The sequence below is a fragment of the Citrus sinensis genome, chromosome 9 (genome assembly GCF_022201045.2).
Source record: "Citrus sinensis cultivar Valencia sweet orange chromosome 9, DVS_A1.0, whole genome shotgun sequence".
Classification (NCBI taxonomy): domain Eukaryota; kingdom Viridiplantae; phylum Streptophyta; class Magnoliopsida; order Sapindales; family Rutaceae; genus Citrus; species Citrus sinensis.
In genome coordinates, this window is record NC_068564.1 from 30210633 (window position 1) to 30238515 (window position 27883).

The window sequence follows — 27883 nt, forward strand, 5'->3', positions numbered from 1 at the left end:
CAAGTCTATACCAGTTACAATTTAAGAAATTTCAGATTTTACAATTGCAAACTAATCTGATTTTAATTTTCATCACCTCTTTTTCAGCAAGATTAGCACAAAGTTTTAAATATGTGCAACCTACAATGATTGTGCCCATTTATCATCAAGTTCCAATTTCTTGTATGTCGATCATAATAATCCGACGTTGATATTATGATGAATTTATTTTGTTGGAGAATACTCTGGGATAGAGGCGAAAAGGCCCAAATGCATCGGTCTGGTTTCAATGTCATCTGCTCAAGCCCACATCGATGGTCATCAGGATGAGGCAAATAAATTTCTATCGTGGCTTAATCATCTTCATAAAATTTGCTGCAGTACCACATTTTTACCATTTAAATTTAATCAGAATGTGTTTCGGTAACCAGTAAGTAATCAGCAGCAAGTAACATGGAATTGGTTAGTTGCCCCAGTTATAGATGCACCATCTCCCCGAAAATTCTCAGTTCTCAAAAGGGCGAATCAAAAAGGTCCCAGTTTGTGTTTTCTTCGCTTCGAAATACGAAAAAACCGAGCGCATTATCTTTCTCGAATGTGGTCACCCGCGATGGCTACGTGGGTCGAGGAAGCAGCAGCAGCTTCAGTGGCTCTACTGTTAACAATAAGATATACCAAAGACTGGGGTCTTGTCCGATCATACCTCCGCTTAATGGCAAGAAGCCACGCGCTATCATCAAATTCTTGGGCGGCGCCTTCATCGGAGCTGTTCCTGAAGTCACCTACAGGTTCAAATTCCAAGTCAAATTCAATCCTCTTCCTTGTTATTGTTTTTGGGTTTTCGTATTGATATTGTTGGTGAATTATTGGGTGTTTGTTTGTTTTTGTGTTGCGTAATTTTGGAAGTTATCTGAAGGAGCTTTTGGCGAAAGAAGGGTTTCTTGTAATATCAGTGCCGTACAACGTGACATTTGATCATGCTAATGCTGCTAATCAAGTTTACGAGAGGTTTAATTCCTGCTTGGATTATGTTCTCTCAACTGGACTGCCTGACGCCAATTTGACGCCAGATGATCTGGTTAATCTTCCTATTTATTCCGTCGGCCACAGGTCTGTTTCTCACTTTAGTTATAGTAGATTAGGTTCGCTGCTCAAACGTTGCATTGTGGTGGGCAAACACATTTTTTAAATTTTGATGAACTATATATATATATGGATGAACTCTATATTAAAATAGATAAGTAAATAAATAAAATTATTTGCATGCTTTTGTATCTTCCATGCTCTGGGTACGCAACTGTTGTTAAAGTAATAAATAATTTATCAATTAATAAATTAATAAAAAAAATTAAATAAAAAATACATCAATCACATAATATAAGATTTACGTGAAAAAACTCTAAATTCAAAGAAAAACCTCAGCCGTTGGTAAAAGACAACCAGAGAAAAATATTCACTATATAGAAAATTATTACAACCACATAAATATTTTTTTCTCACTCAAGCCTTAAATACACCCAAAACTCTCAATTTAAGAACAATTATATTTAGTTATCAAATTCTCTCTACATACAAGAGAAAATAGAAATAGATTTTGAAGATGATAGAAATGAGAGGGTGAACCTAGGGTGGGCATGTTTTAACCGAACCGATCCAAACCGACCATTTGGATCAATTTCATTAGTAAAAAAACTAGTTTCGGTTTATTGGATTGCAAACCGACATCACTCGGTTTGGATTTCAGTTTGGAAGGATTCCAAACCAATTCAAACCGATCCAATCCATAAATATTATATAATTATATTATATTCTAAGTTAAGCAATCTAACTAATTATATTTATCATTTTATGCAGATTTTGACAAATCAAAAGTAATTGGGCCATAAGTTTTGACGGACAAGATGCACAATATTTTAATTGTCAATTGTTGTTCAAGTTTATTTTAATTTTGTGAGTTTGTTTTGAATGAACAGGTTAAGAACTTCTTTATTAGGATGTATTATGCTGTAAACTTGTACGAATGTATCTTTAAATTATTATGTAGATATCAAAGTAGATATGAATAATATAAAAGAGATGTCAATTTGGATTACGGACACAAAAAAATAACAAATAATTTAGGTAAAATAATATAAAAAAGTGAGCTTTTAGCTAATAAGCTCAAACCGAGGATCCAAACCGATCCAGTAGGTTTGGATCAGTTCGATTTAAAAAAATTTTAGGTTGATATCGGTTTGAAAATATTTCAAACCGATAAGTTTGGATCGGTTTGAGAATGTGTCTCAAACCGATCCAAACCGAATTTGCCCACCCCTAGGTGAACCCCTCTACTTATAGCCACTAAGTGGTTATTGTTCATCACTGTTCATTCGGCTTCCTCTTTTTTTTTTTTTTTTAACAATGTCGTTTTCAAATTTTTTGCTTCAAAAATTTCAACTTGGACATTTTAACTTTTTAGAACTCGCACTATTTGACATTCTCTCACTTAAAGATTTAATTGAGAATCATTCAATCTTCATACCATCCTTATTGTCTTCACCTATAGTCATAATCCTCAACATAGAGAATTATCATATTCCACCATAAAAAGTATACCACTTATAATTAATTACCAATTTTAAGAATTTTACATTGGCACATATCAAAAAATTCAGTTGAAATTTATGGTGCAACTTTCATGTTGGCTTTTTTGTCAATCATCGACATAAATTCCACCACACACCCTGCACTAATTCCAATCATGCCCTGTGTGCAAATCTTGCGGATCTACTAGTAGTAACACATCTTCTTTCATGGCGCTAGCGGCATACCAAAGGGATGTCATAATCATTTGTTTTACAAAGGACCATCGTCTCTTATCATCCCACAATGATGAGAGACTTACCACTAGCAATGTTGTCAGTATCTGATCTAGGGCCACTTGCTAATTTGTTCCATTTCTCCTATGACAATCTCTTTTTAGGTGTCATAATTGTCCACACCCCCAACATACTTCTTTTTTTTAAAATTATTTTTCTTCTAATTCCCCGCAACTGCTAAAGTTGAGACATCTGTAGTTTCAGTACTTTTATCACTTAGTTTTCTTTCTTCTGAGAATTAAGTACTAGTAACATCTTCAAGATCTACTGTCTCCTTCTCGTATATCAAAGTAGGTAACATGTGTTTGTAGGAAGTTGGAAGTGACCACAACAGCCTAAGCGCCTTGTCCTCATCTTCAATTTTAACCCAACGGCTTCTAGTTTTGTCACAATTCCATTGAGAACATTGAGGTGATCAGAAATTTTTATACCTTCATCCATTTGTAGCGTGTGAAATCGCTCCTTCAGGTACAATTGATTTGAGATGCTCTTTGTCAAATACAACTTTTCTAGCCTCTCCCAAGGCTCTTTTGCTATATGAATATTTCTTACATTTACAAGAACATTTTTTGTTGGACACAAGTCGTATGGTGCTTGCAGCTCTATCATTTAACTCTTCCTAATCTTCATCGCTTATGCCGACTTTTCTAGAGCCACTACTAGAAGTAGGGGATAGCTTCTCCTTCAATGCCTTGTATAACCCAGATTGAATCAATATATCCTCAACTTGAATTTGCCATAAGCCAAAGTTGATTTTTCTATCAAATTTTTCTATTTCAATTTTCACCGGGCTTGAAAATCTTGATCATGATAGATTTGCTTTATAGATTAGTCTTTGCTCTTCACCACGGACTATTTGGATTGGCTCTCATTACTTCATGTGAATAGTACTGTATATATGAATAATGTCGTATATGTGAACAATACCGTATATGTGAACAATACCGTATACGTGAACAGTACCTAGATACCAAAGCTTCAATCAATGGCTCTGATACCATTGTTAGGAAATTAAGATTCCACTCAAGATCACTCTAAGCAATTTGTCAAACAACAAATTAATAGAAAAATTAAATGAAGAATACACCAATTACACAACATAAGATTTACGTGGAAAACTCTAAATCCGGAGAAAAATCATGGCCGTTGTCAAAAGACAACCAAAGAAAAATATTCACTATGTGGAACATTATTACAACCACACTCTAAAAAATAATTTTTTTTCACTCAAGCCCTAAAATTAGTGCAACTTCTAGAAAGTCAAAATGCCCAAGTTGAAATTTTTGAAGACAAAATATTTGAAACGACACTGTTAAAAAAAAAAGAGGAAACCATAAAATGAACAGTGATGAATAGTAGCCACTCGGTGGCTATAAATAGAGGGGTTCACCCATTTATTTCTATCATCCTCAAAATACATTTATATTTTTTCTTGTATGTAGAGCGAATTTGAGAACTAAATATAATTATTTTTAAATTGAGAATTTTGGGTGTATTTAGGCTTAAGTGAGAGAAAATTATTCCTAAAAGTGTGGTTATAATAATTTTTCACATAGTAAATATTTTTCTCTTATTGTCTTTTGATAACAATCGTGGTTTTCTCCGGATTTGGAGTTTTTCACGTAAATCTAGTATTTTGTGATTGGTGTGTTCTCTATTTAATTTTTCTATTAATTTGTTGCTTGATAAATTGTTTAGAGTGATCTTGGGAGGAATCTCAATTTCCTAACAACTGTGGCATTGCCATTCTACATGCTTAACAGTGGTATTGCTAGCAGCGAGCTCCCGGTCTGATATTATCATTTTGTGCAGCCGATGATGTGTGTTGGCTGTGAACTTGTGATTTTTTCATTAACTTTCTTGTGGTACCCTACATGTATATTAACGTTCTTGTCCTAAATCATTACTGGCAGAACTCTGTAGTGCTAAACTATATCTTCTACTGTTCTCATTTTCACTACAACAGTAGTACCAGAAGTCTAAGAACTATCATCTTCTGATATAACTGTGATTCATGTTCTTTATGGTGACTTATCTTTTATACTTTTTTTGTGGTTATTGTAGCAATGGTGCACTTCTCCAAGTACTCACTGGAAGTTATTTCTGTGAGAAGATACCAAAGGTTTGGTTTTCCTTGCTTTTCCAACTCTCGAAGGTTTTTTCATCTAAAATGGGATATTCTGGAGAGCAGAATATTGATGATAGTTTGTGAAAGCGAAATGCACATTTATGAAGTTTCATGAAATACAATTTGTGGAGTGTGACAAAGAATATTCTCTCTTGTGGAAGGCTAATGTCATAATCTCATTCAACAACAGGCCGGCAACAGAGGCAGTACCATACTTTGAGCAGGTATTATGTTGTTCTTTGATATGCATCTTTATGTCCAAAAATTTTATGGTTCTCTTATTGGGTTGATATATTCTTATGCTCTGAATTTTGTTTATCTCTCTCTTTTCCTAATGAAATTTTATCTCGTTGCATTGATATCTTTTGTCATTTTTATTTTCATAATCGAAATCAAGTTTCATTGTCATCAATTCAGAAAGAAGGCTTGTTTTTATGCTATGTTACCCAGTAGGATATAGTTACCTTGCCTTATTTTTGTTGATAGAATTGCCTTGGTTTTGATTTTGTTTTCTCAAAAGATTTTTCTAGGATAAAGTTTAGCCATTCCATATATGTGAGTCTTCATCCTTTAAGGGCCATGACTTGGATCAATAAAATAAGGTTTCAAACTAGCATAATAGCAGCTGGTTTAGACTAATCAAAATCACTCAAGAAACATTGTGTTATGTTGCAGCTGGGTCCTCTTGTCAATCAGATGATGCCAATTGTGGAAGCATCTCCAGTGTATTCCATGGCAAGGAATGCCTCAGGTGAATTTGCATCAAATTCTAGCTCTTCTCATGCTAATTTAGTGTGGAACATTTTATAGTTTTGCTATTGATCCTAACCTTGATGGCTGCATCTTATTTTCCTCTCTGGAACTTTTGCAAAATGGAAAATTGCCTCTTCTTGATGCCTGGAGGATTTAGATTTGGGAGAATTATTTTCTTGGGAATATTCTTTGTTCTTAAGTTCCATTTGCTTGCGTAAAATGCAGAATCTGCAAATAAACTTTTAATTCTTTCAAATCTATAGCGAGTATCCCCAGTCTTGGTTCTTTTGTCAATCAGCACCTAAATGTGAATTTCTCTCTATTTGAATTCCATTTTCCCTTTGTGGTGCTACCTTTTCTCCTTTAGATTTTTGCTACTAACGCAACATGGACAAACTTTTGCCAGAAAAGAAAGGAGGACAGGACTGCTTCTGGGACAGATTGAATAAGTTTTTAATATTTATTTATTTATTTATTATTATTATATGCACCATGCAGAAGATAAAGCCACTTAGTTTTAATTATTTAAACCAAGATGAGTGATTGTTCTCTTATTCTCTGTATTAGGAAATGTACTATTAGTATTATCCATTATGTTTTTGGCCAAGCACCTCATGCCTTTCATTTTTGTCTCACGTCCTTTTAACGTGTTCAGTCTAAAATGAATTACTGCATGTTATGGATGATGTTATCATAACATCATGTAGATGTATTATGATACGACATGCTGCTCTTTCAATATGCAAATTTGTAATTCGTTTATAGCTCATAATATTTTCTTCCTAATGCTCCGTCCATCTGTCATAATGAAAAAATATTAGGTGATGCATGGAAACTGCTACTTAATACAGCTGAAGCATTGATACCAGGCAGTGATAAGGAATCCCTAGTTTCTCTGAACAATTTTGTGGATCAGTTGCCCTCAGTTTTTGCTCAGGTATCTTGATATGGATCACCTACTGAGAGATGAGAGCAACTCATTTAATTAAACTATTCTATTTGATGAGGCTCCCTTAAATTTTATGTAACTGTAATGTTATGTCTGTGTAAATTTATTTATACATGTCCATTAAAATTCCATCAGTGTGTAGGTGATGGCAGTTCATGAGTTTGTAAATCAAATTAGAGCATTAATAATCAACTTTGTTGGCATAGTTGACTTTTTTCCCACTTTCTGCTTCTCTTGTGTTCCAAATTTATGCCAAGTCATTGGCTGGTATGTGGTCTTTCTAATTATATATTTTGAAATTTTGATGTCGTATCCATCAGGTCACAGAAGGGATGTCAGAGTTCAAGCCAACACCTTCTGAGAATCTTGATTGTTTTAAGAAGTCATACAATGTCCAACACACTTTATTGGTATGCATCTTATTTTTTTTAATTCCAGAATCCGGAATATCTGAATGGCTTGAGACTTTGTTGTGTTTATGTATGTGCTCGTCTTACACAGGTGAAGTTCAGCTTTGATACAATTGATCAGACAGATCTCCTCGAAGAGACTTTGAAACCTCGTGTGGAGTCAATAGGTGGGACAGTAGAAAAGGTCCAATTAAATGGTAATCACATCACACCATGTATACAGGTAATACATGCAAACTCCATTTTCTGGGTAATGTCTTTTACCGTATGTGTCTGAAATTTTTTATGCAAGGTGTTTAACTGGCTCTTAATGAAACTATGGAGATGTTTTGCTCCATGCATATTGAGCCTGTAGCTGCAGTCACTACCTATCAGGTCGAATCACCTAATGAATTTTATACATTTGACTCTAATATTCTTTATATAGAATCAATTCCAAGCAATCTCTGTTACATTGGTTTGCATATCTCTACTTACAACATCAGTTATAATAGATCTTGAACTCTAGCCATACTTCATCTGAATTCTGAAGTATCATTGTGGCTTGCCACATGATGCAATGAAAAATTTTACCTTTTCACTTGGGCATACCATTGTGTCTGTATGTATTCTTTTCTTATTCTTGATCAAAAGCTTTAGCTTGTTAGTGATGCTTATCCATTCCTAACCCCCTTTTTTTGGTGAATTTCACCTGATCAGGAACCAAAATGGCAAGTTGGTTACATATATACTCCTGCAGATGCTATTGCTCAGGGACTTAAGACTCTTTCACTGAATGAAATTAGAATCCTATCCAAGACCATCAGTGGCTGGTTTGGACGTTTTGAAGATTGAAGTACGGTTAGTTCAGTTCGGAACTAATTCCGGTTTAGATCTTATATGGAAAGTAAGAATGCAATCATAGACTTACAATACACATGGAGGTCTTATAAATTCGGTGTTATCTGCCCACATATACATGTTCTTTGGCCTTCTGCTGGGAGTTTCAGTAATCATCTCTAGGTTTTACTATCTTCTACATATAGTTAGATGTACATTTCTGCTCCCAGACAAGCACTTCCAGTAATAAATCTGTAAGTATCCATCCTTTTCCTGAACCTGTGGAAGGAACCAAGCTCCAACCCAAATTGGGGCAAAATCTAGAATTCTAGATGGAGCTTTTTCATGAATGAACCCCTTGTATATAATCTAGTATCAGTAAATATATTTTTTTGTAGGAAAATCATCTTCTTTGCACACTTTTTCTTTTTTCCTTTTTTTGTGCTTTTTATTGGCACATTGTGGTGGTATGTTCATGTAGGTGCTAATGTCCATTGGACCATGACCAAGGTTCCCTCATATTGTTTAAGGTAGCTCTTTTGTTAAGTTGAAACAATTGCTGTTATGAAATTCTTTGAGAATAGATGACATTTTCCCGATGACTGTCATCTAATAGTCTCCAGGATTCTAGGATTGACTCAGTCGTCTTTAGTGCAGTTGTCTATGACTCTATGCAATGAGCCGAATTCTACCATGCTAAGTTTTGGTATACAAAATTACACCGAGGTTTAGGAAATGCGGGAAAATTCCTGCTCAAATGAAGCTCAAGTTTGTTCATTATACGCTCAATTATTGCTTTTGCCATGAAATTTATTACATTTCTTGCTAGGAACTCAGGACATTTGTAAAAATTGCCACCTTCAATTGTCGGCAAGCGAAAAAGAAAAGATTCAGAGAGAAGGCAAAGCCAACTTCAATAGAACCGAAGAATTCTCTTGTAATAGTGGTAAAACGGTTAAAATAAGGGCAAAGTCTTTCATCTTCTACATCGTGCAACATTCAGACCTAATCGTTAAGCAGAGGCTGCCTTCACTTTCTCGATGAGGTCGGCAGCATCTTGAACGGTAGCTATGTTCTCAGCCCCCTCTTCTCCAACTGAAACCCCAAATTGTTCTTCCAAAGCCATCATTATCTCCACCTGTTCACATTTTTCCAGTGTATACTATCATCTCATGATTTAATGCAAATTAAAGTGAAAGAATTTTCATTCTGCTTAATGTGGTATACTGACTGTGTCGAGAGAATCAGCACCCAAGTCGGCAAACTTGGTGTCAGGAGTAACTGCGCTTAAGTCAATCGACAGTTGCTTGGCAATGGTGCTTTGGACGGTTTGCAGGGTCTCGGGCTGAGCCTGCAGGTCATCAGGTGATCAATCGTAATTTATGCTGTGGAACAACATTAACAATAATTGCCAGGAACAGGATTATGAAGTTGTTAGATCTTTACAGCGGAGCATGAAATTGCTGTCTTAAAGCGTCTGGAATTGTTTTTATAAAACCTGGCTGCTGCCTTGGAGAATTGAAATTTGGGGACGAGCTTTAACCCACTAGATGTACTAGAACCACCTCCCTGCATTAAAATTTTGATCATTGTCTACTTTAAACAACTTGTTCAATAATGTATTAGAGTCACAGCCGTTATCATAAATGTGGAAATTCAGATGTGCCATAAAATAAGTAGAACGTAGTGCAAGTTAAAAGCTATAGCTTCAAAATTAACAGCATGCTATTTGTGCATGGAAATGGGTTATTTCTTACGGCCGTCGAGAACCTCTTCTGCTGGGAGTTAAAGCCTCTAGCCAAGGCGGTAGCGGGGATTGTGGCCATGGGACATGCAGGAATTGCAAGGAAGGCAGCCATGTGTGATTTAATTTATTTGAAACAAAAAAAAAAAAAAAAGTCTTTATTGAATGAAATTGTCACCCAGCAAGTATTCAGAAACTAAAATATCCATATAGTTATATAGGAGTTTTAAGGTTGGAAATAGGTCAATTGCCGATGATTCCAACGTACTTCTATTATAATTTTGTTTTTGGGTCTTGGAATTGGGCGATGAGCTCCAAGTCTTATATAATTTTGTGTTTGTAGTGAATTGAAAAGCACTTTCTAATTAATTAAAGACAAAATTTTGTTCTCATTAATCAAGCATGATCTCGTGTTATTATTATCGAAAGATCATTAAGATAAGAGATGTGGACACATGACCCCAAAACTTAGACAAATTAAGAAGTGTATCTTTACAAAGAAGATAATTCGAAAACTCCATTACACTTCGATCTCCTCAATGTCACCTTTTGTTTTTAAAGAAAATGGGTACTTGAGTTGATCTTGAAAAAACGTTCAGTTATTTTGAAAACTTTTCATCATCATATTGAAGTTGATATAATTAATTTAACCAGAAATAAGGAAGACAAGATTTGATGAACCAAGTGGATGATTTGAAATCTACAGCTATTACGTCATTAAGTATGTGACTTGATCTCATAAAATAACAGCAGTAGGCAAGCGCTTGTTTTACTTGTCGATCTTCTGTCATCATAAAAGAAACTTCCAAAATGCATGTTGTTCCTAGTAGGTCCTCTTGGATGAGATAGAAATCTTGGATGAGATAGAAATGGAATAGGGTTATAACATTGGCCCTAAATTATGATAATACTACAAGTAGTGACGTGCGTTATACGCTTTCTTTTTTCTCTTTTTCCAATATGGGTCCTCAAAATAAAATTAATGATCTGAATATATATATATATATATATATATATACTAACACTTTCAATAAATAAAGATCTAGGAGCATAATATCTACTTTTTAGGGTAGTAACAATCAAATTCATTAATTTTAAATACTAAAAATTTTGTTGGCCTTTGTTGTGACAGTCGATTTTCTAATGATTACATATTTTGATTGAGCCATTTTAGTTTTTTATGGTTAAATTGTTCTGTTCATGTTTTTTTTTCCCCCTTCTTTATCTTCTTGTATTATTGCTTCTTTGTTGAATGGGATGACTCACTATCCCCCCATGGTTAGGTTTTCCTCAATTATTTATGCCCCCTACTCGCCACCCGAAGAAAAAGATAAAAGTCTAATGGGAGAGACTCTTATGAAAGAAAAATACAAACTATGTCTCATAAAGTAATTTTCTCAAAAATATACAATTTTTTTTCTTTTAAAATACCTGATACACAATAATTCGTTATTTTAAAATCAATTTAAGATATCAGGATTATTAATGTGGTGTCAATTCATATATATAACACACGTCCAGTAATTGTGATCGAGGGTTTCACCGCCATGGATATGAAGGAAGGTACCAGAGAAGTTCTAGAAATTCCCATGTTGAATTATCGATGCATTCTCGTGGACAGCTAGCCGATAGCTTCTTAATTTTCAATGCATGCGTGCATGTGCATGCAAAGCTTCTGTTAAGTTTTTGCATGCATGCCACCTACAACTGGTATCATGTGCTGGCAATAAAATCAATTAAAACTTCATAATACTACAGCTAATATCATGGTAACAGTAAATAAATGAATAGAATGATGCATGGACTGAAGCAAATAAGTGGTCTCTCTCTCTCTCTCTCTCTCTCTCTGTAGTGGTCATCCCATTTGCCCTTACCTTGTAAAGAAGGTTACAAATGCAAATGTAAAAAGGATTGGCTTTCTAGGGTTTCTATTGGTTGCAAGTTGATATAGTCCTTCGATAATTATGCCGTATATCAAACTGATAGAGAGAGAATTGTGTGTTTGTGGGTTGTGGCTTTGTTTTGTGTTTGTTGGTGATAGATTAAAAATTGAATAATGGTCCAGCAACAACAGCAACGGCAACGGCAGCAGCAGCACCGCGCCATGCAACCCCACCACCCCCACTAATAGCGGAAAGTGACCACACATTTTTTTGGATTTAATAAAGACTGTGCATGATCGATATCAAGCTAACAAGGGGCTGCATCTTTCATCTTCCATCTTCATCTTCATTTATCTCATCATTATCCGAGGACAGGACCCTTTCAATAAATGACCAAATTTAATTTATTTTACCATTCCGAAATGTGAAGTTATTTAATAACCCACTGAAAGATCACTAATGTCAATAACTCTTTGAGATAAGGACCTGGGCAGAATTAATTGTAAGGAATTCAAATGCATCAATTTTTTACCCAATTATTTTTACTCACTGTGGTTAAATCAACGGGACCTCGGATGGGAATCGTAAACCAAGTTTTGAGTGCGTTCGGGTGCGTTTGGGATTGAGGTGCTGTAGCTTTTAAGCTACAGCTGCTGTAAAAAAAAAGCTGTAATTATGAAACAAAAATTAATAATATATAGTAAATATAAAATTTAAATAATAATTTTGATAAAATTATTAAAGATATAATAAATTTTATATTATACAAGTGAAAAATCATAACAATATAACTTAAAAGCTACAACAGTTAGTGTTTACCAAACACTTTAGTGCTGTAGCTTTTAAGCTACAGCTGCCCAACCTCAATCCCAAACGCACCATTCATGTGCAGTAACGAGGGTTTTGATATTACGTTATTGGTTCATGACGTTTCGGCAGATTTTAATTATACCTAGATATATGCACATTTGTATGGTAACATTACAAGAAAAAATTAAAAAAAAAATTGGTGATTGGATATTAAAGATCCTTTTGGATTGCTTTTAGGTAGTCTTAAAATGATTTTTTAAAAAAATATTTTTAGTAAAATCACTCCATCTTACTGTAGATTTTAAAAAACAAAGAATGAGTAAATTTGATTTTAAAAATCACTTTAATATTTAAAAATAACTTTAATTTGATTCTCTTTCTCACTAATTATTTCTATAATACAATTAACAATAATAATTTTAAAAAATACAGAATTATCAAACTGGTTCTAAAATAAAACCGACCGAAATAGGGTAATAACATATTTTGAACTTGTAGAGAAACATTCTAATTCTATTAAGAGTGGGAAATGAAGAAAATAAATAAATAATCTCTAAAAATAAAATGTGACGTTTAGACTTTGACCAAACCACGCGGTTGGTCTGCTGGCAGGTGGAGAGAGTGACGACTGTCAAATAAGGTTGGCATTTGGCAATTTTACTTGGCAATTGGCGGGATCTCCAATTTATTATAAATTTTGTCAGCAAGAAGATTATCCAGTCAAAAATAATAATAATTTAAATTGTATAATTTGTATTCTCATTTTTAGATTAATCGTAGATGAAAAATAGATTTACATAGACACCTAAATTTAGCTTTTTTTAAAAAAAAAAATTGATAATTGAATCTTTTTGTAACAGAAATCAACAAAATTCAGTGCCCAAGCAAAATTTAGATGTGCGTTTATGAAATAGTGGTGAATAGTTGTGGTCTAATGTCCGTGAACCCAAACCTGAAAGTCTCAGTGTTTTTGACATTTAAAAAAAAAATTATTTAACAAAATTATACCAAATAAAATAAATAAAATAAAATAAAAAGAGAGAGAGAGAAAGAAATTGGGTGACACTGATGAATAATAGTGTGAAAGAGAGGTGGGTGGACTGTGCAGGCTTTTTTCGGCGGTGGCAGGCAAGGGCCAACAAATTGTTTCTCTCCGTGCATCCCACGTGGCAATCTGCATCTGATTGGAGCCTCAAACCTCATCCCCTCAATGGGAAAATTAGCCGTTTGATTGTGACGCGTCACATCATGTCCGTCACTCTTTTGCAGACGGTCCCACCTTTTCTCCGCCATTTAATCATCGATCGAAATAATGAACCCCCAGTCCCATTTTAATATGACCTGCATACGGCGTAAATGACCAAATAAACCCTCCTACATGTTCTGCACCTCTCGCACGAATTTCTTTTATAAGAAAAGAGGAAAAAAAAAAAAAACAATAAAATCCATCATTTCATTGTAAGATTGACAACTACCAAATTATTTTTGGTACCGAAAATATATTCGTAGCGATACAATAATAACATTTGGTAGACGCTAAATACAGTTTATTAAGCGTTACCGTAACATATGAGGCTAAGGTCTACTCCGGGCGGTGAGCAACGACTTTTCTAAAATTCTGGCCCCACATTCGAACTGTACAAGTTTTAATTAATGAAAAAATTGAAGAAAAAAAAATTGTGCTCCCAAAGTGCCTCAAAATTTGAGGGCTGGGTTCGAATCGCAGCTTTTGTGATAGTTAAAATAAATCCGGATTTGAAAGGCAATTACTGACTATTATTTGACCTGTCGTCTGCTTTTGTAGGCTTTGAGCGCTGGCTGCGACTGCGAGTTGCAGTTTTCTCCTGAATTTAGGCGAAAGAAGGAAAGTGGTGCTGGCGGCTGCTCCAGATGTGTATGTAATGTGTAGTAGTAAAAAGAGGATAGAAGATTAAAGAAATATTTCACAAAAATCTGTTTACTGCTTCTTCTGTGTGAACGGAATCCAATGGATTGGATGAAACTTGAAAGAAATAAAGAGAGAGAGAGAGAGAAATCAAAAAATATATAAATAAATAAATAAAAGCATATGAGGGGATGACTGGCGAGACTGGGACAGTGGAGATGGTGAAATGTGATTCGTCGAAGCAATCTTTTCTCAATCTGCGCGTGAATTGGATTGGTGGAAGCTTTCTTTTCTCTCTTCGTCTTTATCCATTTCTCTGAAATAGGCAAGCCACCTCCCCCCTTTCTCTCTGCTCTCTCTTTATTTTATTATATTCTATTTATTTAATATTCTAGTAATTTTGTCCTGGCTATTTCTCTGTGTTCAGATGTAACCGAAATGTTTTTTTTTTTTTTTGCCCTTTCCCTCCCTCTGTGCCAACATTCTTCTTTTGGTTGTATTTTAGACTCTCTTTTTTTTTTTTTTTTTTGGTGTGTGTGTGTGGATTTATTACATTTCGTACTAATTTTGATAATCTTGACTTATGTATTCCTTAAGTGATAGCTTGGTGATCACATAACCAGTTGACAGGGGGTTTTGTTTTCATTTTTTAGGGATTAGGAGGATATACAAATACAATGTGTGTTGCCATGGAGACTAGGAAATTAAAGACTATAAAGATGGATAATATTTGAAAGTTGAGACTTTTAACAATAAAATGATCAGAATGAAGTGTATATTTAGGTTATTTATTGTTGAAACCCCAATTTATTCTGCATATTAGAGAGGAATCAGCTGCTTATGCTCAAACCTGTAGATCCGCATATATGATGTGTCTAGATCAAACAAATGGATAGAATTTTCCACTAAATTTAGAGGTGGGGGCTTATATTTATTTTCAATGCCTAATTTTTATTTTTTTGGGAAAAATATGACCCTTAATTACATTCAATACTGTGAGGGAAGATTTCCCTGCTAGAGACAGCCAAATGTTATAAATGAAGATTTTTGGCTGCTCATGGTTGAAATTATTATGATTATACTGTAGAATTAGGGGAACATCAGTGTGCACTTTGAATTATTATCAACATTCAAATAGATTTTCACACACTTGACCCAAAATTTTAATGAGTTTATAGGTTGTAGGTCATGACCTAAATTATAATATTAAGCTCTAACAAGTTCCCCATAGGTACAAGATCAATCCAAATGAGCGCGTCACTTAGAAGAGATAAAAGATGAAAAAAACAAGCCAATTCCACATAAGTCAGTCATATGCTAAGCCTAAATAACGATAGAAGACATAAACAAGGCCAAACAAAGATAAGAATGTACAAATATAGATTTAGGTGAGGGAAATTGAATACATCATCTCTTAGTCAAAATTAGCTCTAATATCAATTTTAATGATTTTTTTAACATAAAAACTTAAATTGATAGTTAATGGCCCGAACGATAGCAATGGGCTCTAATATTTTCTCTTAAGAATTCTTTCTATAGCGAGCACTTGAGGGGAAAAGAAAAATCAAATAAATAATTTTTGTCCTATTTGATTGATGGTCGAAGTAACCTTCATATTAGAATTGTCATTTGTGTACGTATGCTTTGTATTGCTCTTGCAAGCTGTTGTAAGGACACATATATTTTGACTTAAGAGTAATTTTTTTATTGTATTGATCAATTTTGATCATAAAAGTCCAAGATGTAGTAGTGCAAGTGGTAGCTGTAAACCTGAATGCTCAGATTGGTTGGTTTTACTAATTTACGTATTTCGTATGTAATTTGCTTTTTTATATCATGACAGAGAGCATTTATACTAACATTCAACTTGGCCAGGATATGGAATTACTTAAACTACCTACATTTAAATAATTAATGTATCCAACAAATATTAAGAAATGATAGGAATAATAGCAGCATTTTGATGGTTGGAATAAAATATTTGTAGCAGAATTGCTGTTGAGAGGGCTTATACTTAGGGGGAAGGTGATGACGGCTTGAAAGCTACCTTGAAAGCTACCTTGCTTTATGCCGTATTGATGGGTAGTTACTTGAGAGTGATTTGATCAATAATTTGTGATTTGGATATGCAAAATTAGATGATTGGTAGAGTAAAAATAAAGTCATTACATTTCAAGATTTCGGTGAAACTTCCTTTCCCTTTCTATTGTTGTGCATTAATTTATTTAGACAGTGGCTGATCAATCCTGTTACTGTGCTGTCTTATGTGCTGTCTTATGGCACTACTGGACATGTTTGCTTGAGTTACAAAAAGAAATATGTGGATATGTGTCATTCTACAATTCAGGAGGGTGTGTGTTCATTGTTTGAATTTTATTACTTTGGAATGAAATGCAGACATTTTGTCTCCCTATATACACAACAATTTCATCTTGTGAACAAACAGTGTCTGTATCTAATTTTAAATAGAATTTTGCTAATTTCTTTAAATTTACAGCAGTAATATCTTCCCTTCTCTAAGCTTTATTTCACTGTTGTTGGTGCCTGAAAACTCTGCTGAAAAACATAGTAGCCACGCTCTGGCTCGGTCCACCTCCAATTGGAGTAAGAAGTTGAAACGAAAAATATCAAGTGAAGTTAGGCAATAAGAGGAAAAAATATATTATAAGGGAAAAAAAGAGGATAGTATGGAGCATTTCTGTCTTTTATATATGTGGAATGCCTTTACCAAAGGTCCAAGTTCTCTGTTTTTTATGAACAGACTCAAATAATTTTAAACAATTTGTTTTAAACAGAATAATTGGAATTTTTTTCTTCTTTCCTAAAAAAGGGAATACTAAAAGAGAAGGTTACAACAGTAATGGAGATTCTTCTGTCAGGTCTCAATAGGCTTTTACTGACGTTTTTAGTGCCTTGTCCCATCCTACTTGCAGACAAGATATAGATACCAGAAAACCAATTAATAATCCTTGACTAAATTACCCCCTGAGGATGAGTAAGACTAGTTAATCAAGAAATTACAATCCAAAAATCCTTCCAATTACCAAAAGAACCTTATTTCCTCATGGACCTAAGAATCCACCTTTTATGTATTCCCACCCACCTAGGAGTCACTGGATTGGACCTTTATACTATGAGGACTTGATTCTATGTCATTGTAAGCATTTCCTTTTCCTCTGTAGAATTTTTAGCTAAGTGATGCTCAGACAATATAGTTTCGTGGGGGTATGGTGCACTTCTCTGCCTTCAACAAACATTAGGCAGTTAACATCAAATATTTGTTGCCATCTCTTAGTTCATCTTGCGTATTTATGAAGTAGATGAACTTACAATCTGTCACATGATGATCCCTCTTTAGTTTTTCTTTATTTTCATGGATGATGATTAAGAATATCCCAAATTATGTGTTTGTAGAAAGAATTTTTCACTGTTGGATTATATGATTGCTTAGGACTAAGGGAGGTATAAACTGAATTAATTTCATCTTGAAGGGGATGGGAAGTATTCCAGCCTATCGAAAAACCTCTAGTAAAGGGGTACCTGGGTAATGGAAATCTTCTAACTGCCCATTTAAGGTGGGTAATAAAAAGGTAACATATGTGGTTTGCCAAATCAAGGAAAAATCCAAAAGAATTTAAAAACCCTAGACTGTCCCCAACTAGTATTTATAACACCCATGAGGCCTTCAGGAGTACTGCGGATCAGCCTCTGCCTGTCTCTGCATTGTGTACTTTGTCCCTCACAATATAGAGAAACCCATGATTCTCCCAACCCACCTTCTCTCTATACATTCCTAAGTTTAAAGGCAGAGATTAAAAGGAATTGAGAGAGAGATGAGGGGTAGATCTTCAAAGCAAGAAACTAAAGAGGGAATGGAATTAGATAGCAAGCTTAGTAAGCTCAGAGGTGATCAGCCCCATCTCTCTGGTGCTTACATCCGTAGCCTTGTGAAACAACTAACCTCCTCAAGAACCAAAGACCCCATGAGCCCCAAAGACCCTGATTTTGATGGAGATAGTGTCTCTAGCCAAAAGTTGACCAAATTTGGTGAAGGATTTAGTGAAATCCCAGAAACCCAGCAACCTCAACAACCTCAACAACACAAAAAACAAGTTAGGAGGAGACTCCACACAAGTAGGCCATATCAAGAAAGGCTTCTAAACATGGCGGAGGCTAGGAGAGAAATTGTCACTGCACTCAAGTTTCATAGGGCAGCTATGAAACAAGCCAGTGAACAACAACAGCAGCAAGAACAGCAACAACAACTACGACAGTCACAACCTTTACATCTCTCAACTCAACCATGTTTTGAGCAAGAAGGAAAGTTAAAATCAAGGAGAAATCCCAGAATATACCCATCAAATATAGCCAATTTCTCATACTCATCCTTCTCTTGTCCTCCTCCTCCTAATTCTTATTCTTGGCCTGCTTCTCAAGTTCCTTCGGCTTTTCCTGAAGCTCTCAATTTTCCTCTGCCAAATCAAACCTTGGGCCTAAACCTCAATCTCCATGATTTCAACAACTTGGATACCACTATTTATAACAATAGCAACAACCCATCAATCTACTCATATTCATCTCCATCGTCATCTTCGTCTCCCCCACTTTCAGTTGCGACTGAAGAGCACCCTTTTACTGCAATATCGCAGGATATGGGGGGCCCTACTGCTATGACTAATGTTCTTGACTCCAGTGGTGGAATTGGCTTACATCCAGCTTTGGGCGATGAGGAGATGGCAGAGATCAGATCAATTGGAGAACAGCATCAGATGGAATGGAATGATAAAATGAATTTGGTGACCTCAGCATGGTGGTTCAAGTTCTTGAAGAACATGGAACCTGGGCCGGAAGAAATGAATTCTGAGGATGATGGGTTCCATCCCTTTGATGAAGTCATGGAGTTTCCAGCCTGGCTGAATGCAAATGAGAGCTGCCTGCAACAACATTTCAACGATTACTGCCCAGATGACTACTTCCAAGATCCTGCCTTGCCTTGGTAAGTTTGTCTAATTTTTAAAATTGAAATAAAGAAGAAGTGGCATGTGCAAATGTTTTATGTTACATGCATTGTATCCTGGCATCTTTTATCATCTACCATGAATCACACCTTTAATTTAATTTAGAACACTAATATAACAGTTAAAATTTGGATCCATAAGTGATTCTAAATGCAGTACATTTCTTTAGATAGTAGTTATTAGTCGGTGTGGAATCAATATTAAAATTTTTCCTATTTTAGCTTGGAATTTGGAGGCATCTACCATGTCCGTATCCAAATTGACGTGTTAGTTTGATCAGCCTACAAAGGAAAATTTTTAATTGTGTGCAACAATGAGATTTATATTTATTTTTATTTTTTACCCCATGTCCATACAAAAGTTGTTGCTGGATGATAAGTTTACTGATTCTGTTTTTGTTTTATCCTGTAATTTGGTGATGAACAGCATGGACATCGGAGAATTTGAAGGAATGGATAGCGAGTGGCTCTCTTGAGTCTTGGCAAAGATTGACTATTTTTTGTCAATAAAATCTTTGTCATTTTTATTATTATTTTTTCACTTTGATTAAGTTTTGTTTCGGTAGTCTTTTAGAAACTTTTGAATCTAATAAGGCTTGCAAAGACAGATGTTTAAGTTGGCAGGCTGGCCATGGAGGAAAATAATGTAAAAAGGGAGTAAGTATACTTTTCTCCCTAGTCAATTTCTTATGTGAAAGAAATTAAATATATGTAGTAGCTCTCATCATTCTCTCTTTTTCAACAGCTTCAGTGCTGCCCTTCGTTTATCCATTAATGGCCTTTTAAGTGACAATTTCTTCAATTCTGCCATGTTGAAAGTTGAAAGTTGATTGTTGAAACTGTTAAATATAGTCATGTGCTTGCCGAAGTGAAGGCTGGCAAGTAATGAAATGGGATGTGATAACATTTTCAGTGAGAAGCCTGTGGGCTTAATAAAGTGGAATTGCTTTTATGCATGTATCCTAAATGTCAAAGACACTCCCAAGAGAATCCAGATAAAAAGGGAGAGAATAAAGGAAAATTAAAGAAACAAAAGAGCAAAAGGGGTATTATAAAAGAATAAAAAAAAAAGTGATTTTTTTTTTGTTCTCTCCAGTCTCCAAGGCTCCCACATATAATAATCAATTAGATGAATTGTATTTTTATGTTTAAAAGAATTAGATGTATATTTTAAGTTGTGAAAACTGGTATTTTTTTCTGTTTAATCAGTTTTCAGAAATCAAATAATATATCGAAAATCCTTAATTTATAATACAGTTTTCATTGGTCTCTTTATATTTATTTAGAGTTGTTTTTCCGCTATTATATGTGGCAAGTAATAAATGTCACATAGACAATCAAACTGCCTTTGTAGTTGAAGAGAACAATGCCCATAGAAATAAGGTCATTGCTTTTGAAAAGTTTTTCAATAATCATTTTTGTCAAAAGCACTCCATCCTATAGTATACTTTGAAAAGTAAGGAAAGAGTAGTTTTTCAAATTCTAATTTTATGAATCAGTATATATATATATATATATATATATATATATATATATATTGTAAAAAAAAATATTCTTATTCAATTAAGAAATAAAATCATTATATTTAAAGAGAAAACTATTACTTCCAATTATATTGAGATAACAAAAAAAAACCATTAATAAAATAAAAATATTTATTCTAGTTATCGATTATTACTTATAAAATATTATGATATACAAGTATTTATAAATGTATGTGTAAATAAATTTTATGCTTTATGTCTATTTAAGTCATTTATATTCTTATGGTATTTAAAAAATGAGATTTACTAAACATTTATTAATATTTTAAAAAATAATAGTACTTTTAAGAATAAAATTTACTAAACATTTAACTGGTTTTCTTTATAACTAATTATTTTTACAACATGACTAATATTAATTATTTTAAAAACTATACAACATCATCAAAGCAACCCTTACTAATATTTTTCAATTTAGTCATGTCCTTTTATTCTATGTTCATTGTCTTGTTTTAAAACTAGTATAGTATTAACATATAGTGGCCGTATAAGCCCATAACTCATGATGAGTGATGATGAGTCATGACTAGGACTCAAATGTCCAAGAAATAGCGTGATCTTGAATTTTTCCTTTGTTCAGCATGTTGGGCTTCCGGGTCCCAAAGCATTAAGCAACCAATGTAAAAACAAAGATAATTTTTCTCAGAGTTTTAAGGGTTCCTCTATGATGCTGTAAAGTTTTTTACAGCATCAATAATGTATTAATTGTGAACCATTAGATTTAATTAATGGTATATAACATTTGTACTAAAAAAAATTTTAAAATAATGATAACCGTTCAAGTGGGTGGATAATTTTTGTAAAATAATTGTGACCACCCTTAGAGTTTGAAACAATTTCACTTAAATAGTATATTTATTTAAAATTACTTTTCAGCCCTCCTTTAAATTTGTAATATGATAATCTCTTTTAAAGAAATCTTTCATAATCAGTTACCATTAAGTATAAAATATATTATCAAGTAGGTTATTTAACACAAAGTCTTGTAATAATTTGTATTGTATGAATTTAATTACAAACCATTAATACCTAAACAATAATGATAATAGAAAGCATTGCAATAAATTAACTATTTTATATGTGTTTTATTAATAATATTATATGAGTCACAACAAATGAGAAATATTTTATTCACCAATTATTATTGAAAAATATATATGTCTATATAACTATAGTCTATAGAGTGAGAAATATTATGATTTAATTTTTTATTAAAAAATTAAACTATTTATTTCATGCAATTCAATGGTGGAGGATATAACATTTTGAAATGTTGCTTTGACTTTCAATATCAACCATTAGATTATGAGATATTAGTGGGTCAAAAATATTGTGCCAAAATTTTAAGTTAAAGTATTTCAAACCATATCTTTATAATGGAAATATAAAAACATACAATGATTTTTTTCCTCATTTTGTCCATTAAATATTATTTGATGTAATATTTTATTTATTGTCACTATTTATTATCATAATAAAAGTAATGACTTTTCGTAGCATAAAAAATTTATAATTACTATCAAAGAATAACAATAAAATTATCTTTTATGATTCATAAACTAAAGTTAATTAGGAATATGTGTTAGATTTAACTTTTATTAAATTAACAAAGTGACATTTGAAAATAAAATGAAAACAAACTTGTAAAAGATAAATTTTATAAGGCTGAGATAATTTCCTACCATGTCAATAAAAATCTAAAAATATACATGATATTCTTCACTTTTTTTTCCAACGTAAATATTATTGGAGGCAATATTTTATTTATTGTCACTATTAATTATCATAACAAAAGTAATGATTCTTAATAACATAAAATTTTATAATTACAATCCAAGGATATCAATAAAATAATCTTTCACGGTTCATAAACTAAAGCTCATTAGGAATATATATAAGATTTAATTTTTGTGAAATTAACAAAGTGATATTTGAAATTAAAATGAAAATATATAGGCTTATAAAACATAAAATTCCTATCATGTAAGGATATTAATTGTAAGATAAATATAAAGTTAAGAGAATAAGTATGTTAAATGGGTGTTAAAAATAAGACATACTTCATGATCAATTATACAATGACCCTTAATATTATATAAAATAATGAGTATTTTAATATACGATATTAAATTTTATTAAAACATGTGTGATCAAGTAATTTTTATGTTACAAGCAATCTCAATAATGAGTTTATTAATGTAACTATGATATTTACTTAAGTATATGTACTTAGTTATGTTATTTATTACTATTATATCATATATAAAATTTTCAATTGTAGCTTATTTATTTGATTTGTGTTAAATAACCTATCATTATATTTTATACTTAATGGTAATAGATTTTGGAAGATTTATTTAAAAAAAGATTATCACATTTCAAATTTAAAGGAGGATTAAAAAATAATTTTAAATAAAATATGCTATTTAAGTGAAATTGTTTCAAACTCTAAGGATGATCATAGTTATTTTACAAAATTCTCCACCCCTTACACGTTTGTTAACCATTTACCATTATTTTTTAATTTTTTTAGTACAAATATTGTGTACCATTGATTAAATCCAATGGTACACAATTAAAAACATTATTGATGCTGTAAAAAAATTACAGCATCATAGAGGAACCCGAGTTTTAAAGATAAAAATGAAGTTGAGAGGTTTCTCCAACTTCTAGTTTGATTTTATCTTGTGGAACGTCACATGGCATGATTGCAAAAGTACTTGAATCCTCTGTTTCTTGGCTATTCTAAAATTTTGTGTTTTAATTTCCGAATATTACTCTCCTAACTTATTTGTATAAGTTTCTTATCGTCTGAATTTTTATATAATTTTCTTGTCATTTGAATTCTAATAAAATTTGGATCACCAACCTTTTTATAGAAAGAGTTACTATTTTTTTTTTTTTTTGGTTTCCTCCGAACGTAAACTTGAACTCTTATTGTTGTATTTTGACAATTATTTGCATAAAAAATCATCTAAATTTTAATAAAATGAAATGTACACAAATAAAGAACAACTCTATACTAATTAAAAGATAATCAAATTTATTCTTTAAAATATATAATAGTTTCCTTTATTCCATAGTAATGACTAATTTAGAAGTTCAAGCATACAAAAGATAATAAGAGAATTTTAAATCACTCACAAGAGACCGATAAAATATTTATTTAGATAAGAAGAGGGTCTTGATCTTTAGATAATTTAAAGATAGAGAGACTTTTTTAGTATTTCGCTTCTTGATAATCTTGGCTGCTGTAAGGCCTAAAAGCTTCCGAGATCCAATTGTTCTTCCTCCAAGATTTCCATCCCATTTCTTCACAAATCTCATCGCTATGGTTAATGCTGAATGTAGAAATGCAGTGTCTCTTGAAAAATCTAGTCGTTTGCTTCATTATTTCCACCTCTTTAGTTGTTTGCTCAAGCATTTTTTCAACAGCTGGAAGCTTGAATTTCTGATCAGCAAGCCTAGCCAACCATTTGCACCTTATCTCTGCTGTCTGAAGATTTGACACAGTCTCAATGTAACCCACAAATGCCATGTTGGGTATCAACGGATGAATAGTGCCCCTGCCGCACATATTAACGTACACATTCTTCCGTCAGCACATGCATTAATTAAAGCAACAGTATTGATCCATGCAGCACAATCATCCAGTAATATTACACAACGTATACGTCAAGATTAGTTTACCTGTACAAGGGCATGATCCCCGAAGAGTCGGCAAGTAGACTTGAGAAGGGTTTTGGTAATATAGATTGGAGCTTCTTCTTGCCATCGTAGCCAGTAGCAAGAAGAACAACATCAGCTTCCAATTTGGACTTGTCTTCAAACTCAATTCCTCCACTCCAAAACCACCATTTTGGCGCTCTTTTGAATAATATGTTCCCCTTTTCTGCTTCAGAGAAGAAATTTTCTGGCAAAATTGCCATTTGGCAAGATGCATAGTCCTCCTCAAATGGATGATCTGGTTTTAGCCCAAACTTCACAAGAGGTAGCTTCCACACCAAGTAGGACTCTATGAACTTCGAAATTGCTTTTCGCTGTTTTTTTTTAAAGAACAAAAATTAAGTTTCTGTATTAGTTAATGAAAAAAATACTTATATAGGTGCGGATATTAGTGTCTTGTAAATGTAAAGTTCAAGTAATTCAGTGTTTGTGTTTTTGTAACACGATAGAGTTCATATTATACTGAAATTAGTTACTAATTACTAACTGAGCATTTCACAAAACGCGGACATCTGGCACTGGAAAATAAGTATTATTAATGTCCTAAAATAAAAAATAACAAAGAACTTTGAATTTACCATGGGTGATAATATGGAACAAAGGGAGGTCCTGAGGAAGCCTAAGTTTGGCCTCGGATGGAGAAATTGAGAAGACCTTGTTGAATAAAATAAGAAAAAGGGCAATCCCCATATCCTGTATGATGGAAGAGTCCAGTGTAAAGTCCTTATCACCATTGTACATGGCTGTCCGTTTGGTCCTTCAATAGATAAAGAAATTAAACCAAACATATGTCAGTTTCTAAGTAATGGAAAAGACAATAATTAAATCTCTCATCTGGCATTCAATTAATTTGTCATGGAAACAGACATTAGTTGTCTAGCTTGGAGGAAAAAAAAAATTATTAGTAAAATTGCTCATCCTGGATATTCTTAATATTCTTCTAAAATTTCTCTTATTCTTAATTTCTACTTCATTACTTTCAATGAAATTTCTATTCAACTAGTCAATATATTATTTCCTTTTGTGGAAAGTCATTTCCTCAAGTTCTAGGAGATTCATATAACCCTAGAGCAAATAATTATTGGATTGCGAAGTCAAAGAGCTGGTTAGTATCAAATCAGCAGAAAGCATACAAATCAATAAAACAAAAAGAACGAGGAAGGAATTCTCTCAGTCAAACTATTTGAGGAAGGAATTCTCTCAGTCAAACTATCTTAAATAATTTATTTAGACTCTATCAAACTATCGCATATAATTTTTATATATTTTCCTCTATCCTCACACACGCGCGCGCGCGCACACACACACACACACACATATATATATATAATTCAACTTGTACAAGTTAACGTGACATTATTATAATTTGGAACTTGACACTTAATCACTTTCTCCTAATAAACAAGAGATATATCACAATCGTGGAAATTTTAATTAAGATGTACATTAGAATTTCACCAGCATAAATATATCTAAGGTGTGCCAAATAAATTCCACCATTAAATTGTGTTAAATAGAGATATTACATGCCGTATTTCTATCAATAAATGTATATATTAGAATCTTCTTAGCTAGGTTAATTAATTTTTTGGATACCTTGATTTGCCTCAGCGCACTCTACAGCCAAATCAATAGCTGATTTTCTGTAGCCGATAATTGCAACTTTCTTTCCTTGAAGTAGCTCCGTAGCTGCTTCTTTGTCAAGCTTTGAGTAATCCATGGAGTGCAATACCTTGCCACCAAATATTTCTTCACCTTTGTTTGCTGGGAAAGTTGGCATTCTTGGGATGTCTCCAAACTTTCCAATACACATCACAAGCAACTCGAACCCGTACCACTGTATCATGAAACACAATAGATGCCTTAATTAATTATTATTATTATTATTTTTAGAAAATCAGCTAAATTGCCATGTTTTGTTTCAGTAAATTAATTATTTTCCTTTTATGTTTCAAAACCCATCAAAACTCCACCACTGTTAAAAAGAAAGAAATGTTAACTTTAACAATAAGCCATTTGGTCATGCTATCTTCCAGATAACCTATCAAATACCGAATAGCTTGTAACTATGGATATTTAGATAAATCATAATCATTTGACCTAAAAGCTTTAAGGTTGCAGACAAGAGCCAAACAATACTAGTATTAATTAAAGACATGGCTTAACAGCCTATCCCACATGAAAGTCGGTGGTGTTAAAAGATTTAAACAAAGACCCAAAAATGAGCGTTTCCAATTTTAAGATTAAATCGATCAAGACAATGGTAAAAAAAAATGAGCTGACATTTTAATTGAGGTACCCGATGAACACCTGAGGGGTTGAATACAAAACTTTGGCTTTAATATGTCACGTGTTTAAATAAACCACTCAACCTACAAGCTTAAGGGGGGGGGGGGGGGGGGGGGGGGGGGGGGGAGAAGAAAGAATAAAATTTTTGCGATGGGCGTATAACTTGGAATTAATTAAAATAACAACCTGAATGGCTTGATTGGTCTCAACAGCTACTTCCCAGACAGGATGGCCTTTTAATAAAGAGCCATACTCTCCAGCAGTATCAGAAACTCGGGCAGTGTCACGGTCACCAAGGTGCCGAATTTCCACCACCTTTGAGTTAAACTTGATGTATTTGAGTACATCAAAGTGAACAGCATAGCCATGCAAGTAATCCAATAGCTCAACATGAGAAGGAAAGCTTGCATCATCCCTTTCAGGCCAAGGATAATCCGAAAACTGGAAATCACATCGAGGGGTTTGGAGCTTAGTTGAGTTAAAAGAGCAATGTTTCCAAACACCCCCAATTGAATTTGTGGCCTCAAAAACCAATGGATCATAATGGCGAAGCTGTTTAGCGGTAGCTATACCACTAATGCCAGCCCCAATGATCCCAATTTTGGAAGAATATTGAACATGGTTTTGTGCACTAGCCATATTATTGCTCAATATGATGATACAACTAATGCTTTCTCGTGCGTTTTATTGTGAAGTTGGAAGTGCAAGAATGCGAGCTATTTATAGAGCAGGATGGTGACTAATTTCCTTCATTAACATATGGCTCTTAGTTAATTAAGTGAGTATTGGTTGGTTCAATGGTAGTCCACGCAGTCGTTTTCTCTGTCCACTTCATGATAATTAGGTAAATTGTGAAAGTATTTATTTCTCTCTTTTTAAAAATAAAAAATAAAAAACTAGTTGAAAATTTTTCAAGTAAAACATTTAATAACTAGTTTAGTTTTTTGGTTCACATGCAAAACACACCACGTATCATTAAAAAAATTATTTCCTTATGAGTTGTGACCAACTAAAATGAGATTTTTGTGCATGATGCAAGCATAACACCTTAAACGCTTTCCATAAGAGGTAATGATGCCTTGATCCATT

At 33.3% G+C, this 27883-nt stretch overlaps 4 protein-coding genes and 1 long non-coding RNA gene across 5 annotated transcripts; 2 read left to right on the forward strand and 3 right to left on the reverse strand.

Annotated features, from left to right (window-relative positions):
• Positions 1–250: 250 nt before the first annotated feature.
• On the forward strand, positions 251–8315 carry LOC102628621 (uncharacterized). The gene is made up of 9 exons (XM_006474473.4): positions 251–767; positions 886–1089; positions 4902–4959; positions 5127–5189; positions 5641–5716; positions 6540–6655; positions 6988–7077; positions 7169–7300; positions 7777–8315. The coding sequence occupies exons 1-9, from the start codon at positions 433–435 to the stop codon at positions 7909–7911; spliced, it is 1209 nt and encodes a 402-aa protein (XP_006474536.1). The 5' UTR covers positions 251–432; the 3' UTR covers positions 7912–8315.
• Positions 8316–8654: 339 nt separating this feature from the next.
• On the reverse strand, positions 8655–9957 carry LOC102623725 (acyl carrier protein 1, chloroplastic-like). The gene is made up of 4 exons (XM_015529056.3): positions 9654–9957; positions 9343–9465; positions 9128–9247; positions 8655–9034 (listed from the first exon to the last, which is right to left on the reverse strand). Exons 1-4 carry the CDS (start codon positions 9753–9755, stop codon positions 8909–8911), a joined length of 471 nt encoding a protein of 156 aa, XP_015384542.1. The 5' UTR covers positions 9756–9957; the 3' UTR covers positions 8655–8908.
• Positions 9958–13459: 3502 nt separating this feature from the next.
• LOC127899736 (uncharacterized) lies at positions 13460–14036 on the reverse strand. The gene is made up of 2 exons (XR_008051689.1): positions 13895–14036; positions 13460–13737 (listed from the first exon to the last, which is right to left on the reverse strand). It is a non-coding gene; the product is annotated as an uncharacterized LOC127899736 (long non-coding RNA).
• LOC102627931 (uncharacterized) lies at positions 13732–20037 on the forward strand. The gene is made up of 3 exons (XM_015529057.3): positions 13732–13927; positions 14138–19214; positions 19663–20037. The coding sequence occupies exons 2-3, from the start codon at positions 18052–18054 to the stop codon at positions 19709–19711; spliced, it is 1212 nt and encodes a 403-aa protein (XP_015384543.1). The 5' UTR covers positions 13732–13927; positions 14138–18051; the 3' UTR covers positions 19712–20037.
• Positions 20038–23850: 3813 nt separating this feature from the next.
• LOC102623424 (probable flavin-containing monooxygenase 1) lies at positions 23851–27470 on the reverse strand. Its single transcript, XM_006474613.3, has 5 exons — positions 26981–27470; positions 26102–26342; positions 25084–25262; positions 24470–24819; positions 23851–24345 (listed from the first exon to the last, which is right to left on the reverse strand). The coding sequence occupies exons 1-5, from the start codon at positions 27431–27433 to the stop codon at positions 24000–24002; spliced, it is 1569 nt and encodes a 522-aa protein (XP_006474676.1). The 5' UTR covers positions 27434–27470; the 3' UTR covers positions 23851–23999.
• Positions 27471–27883: the final 413 nt, after the last annotated feature.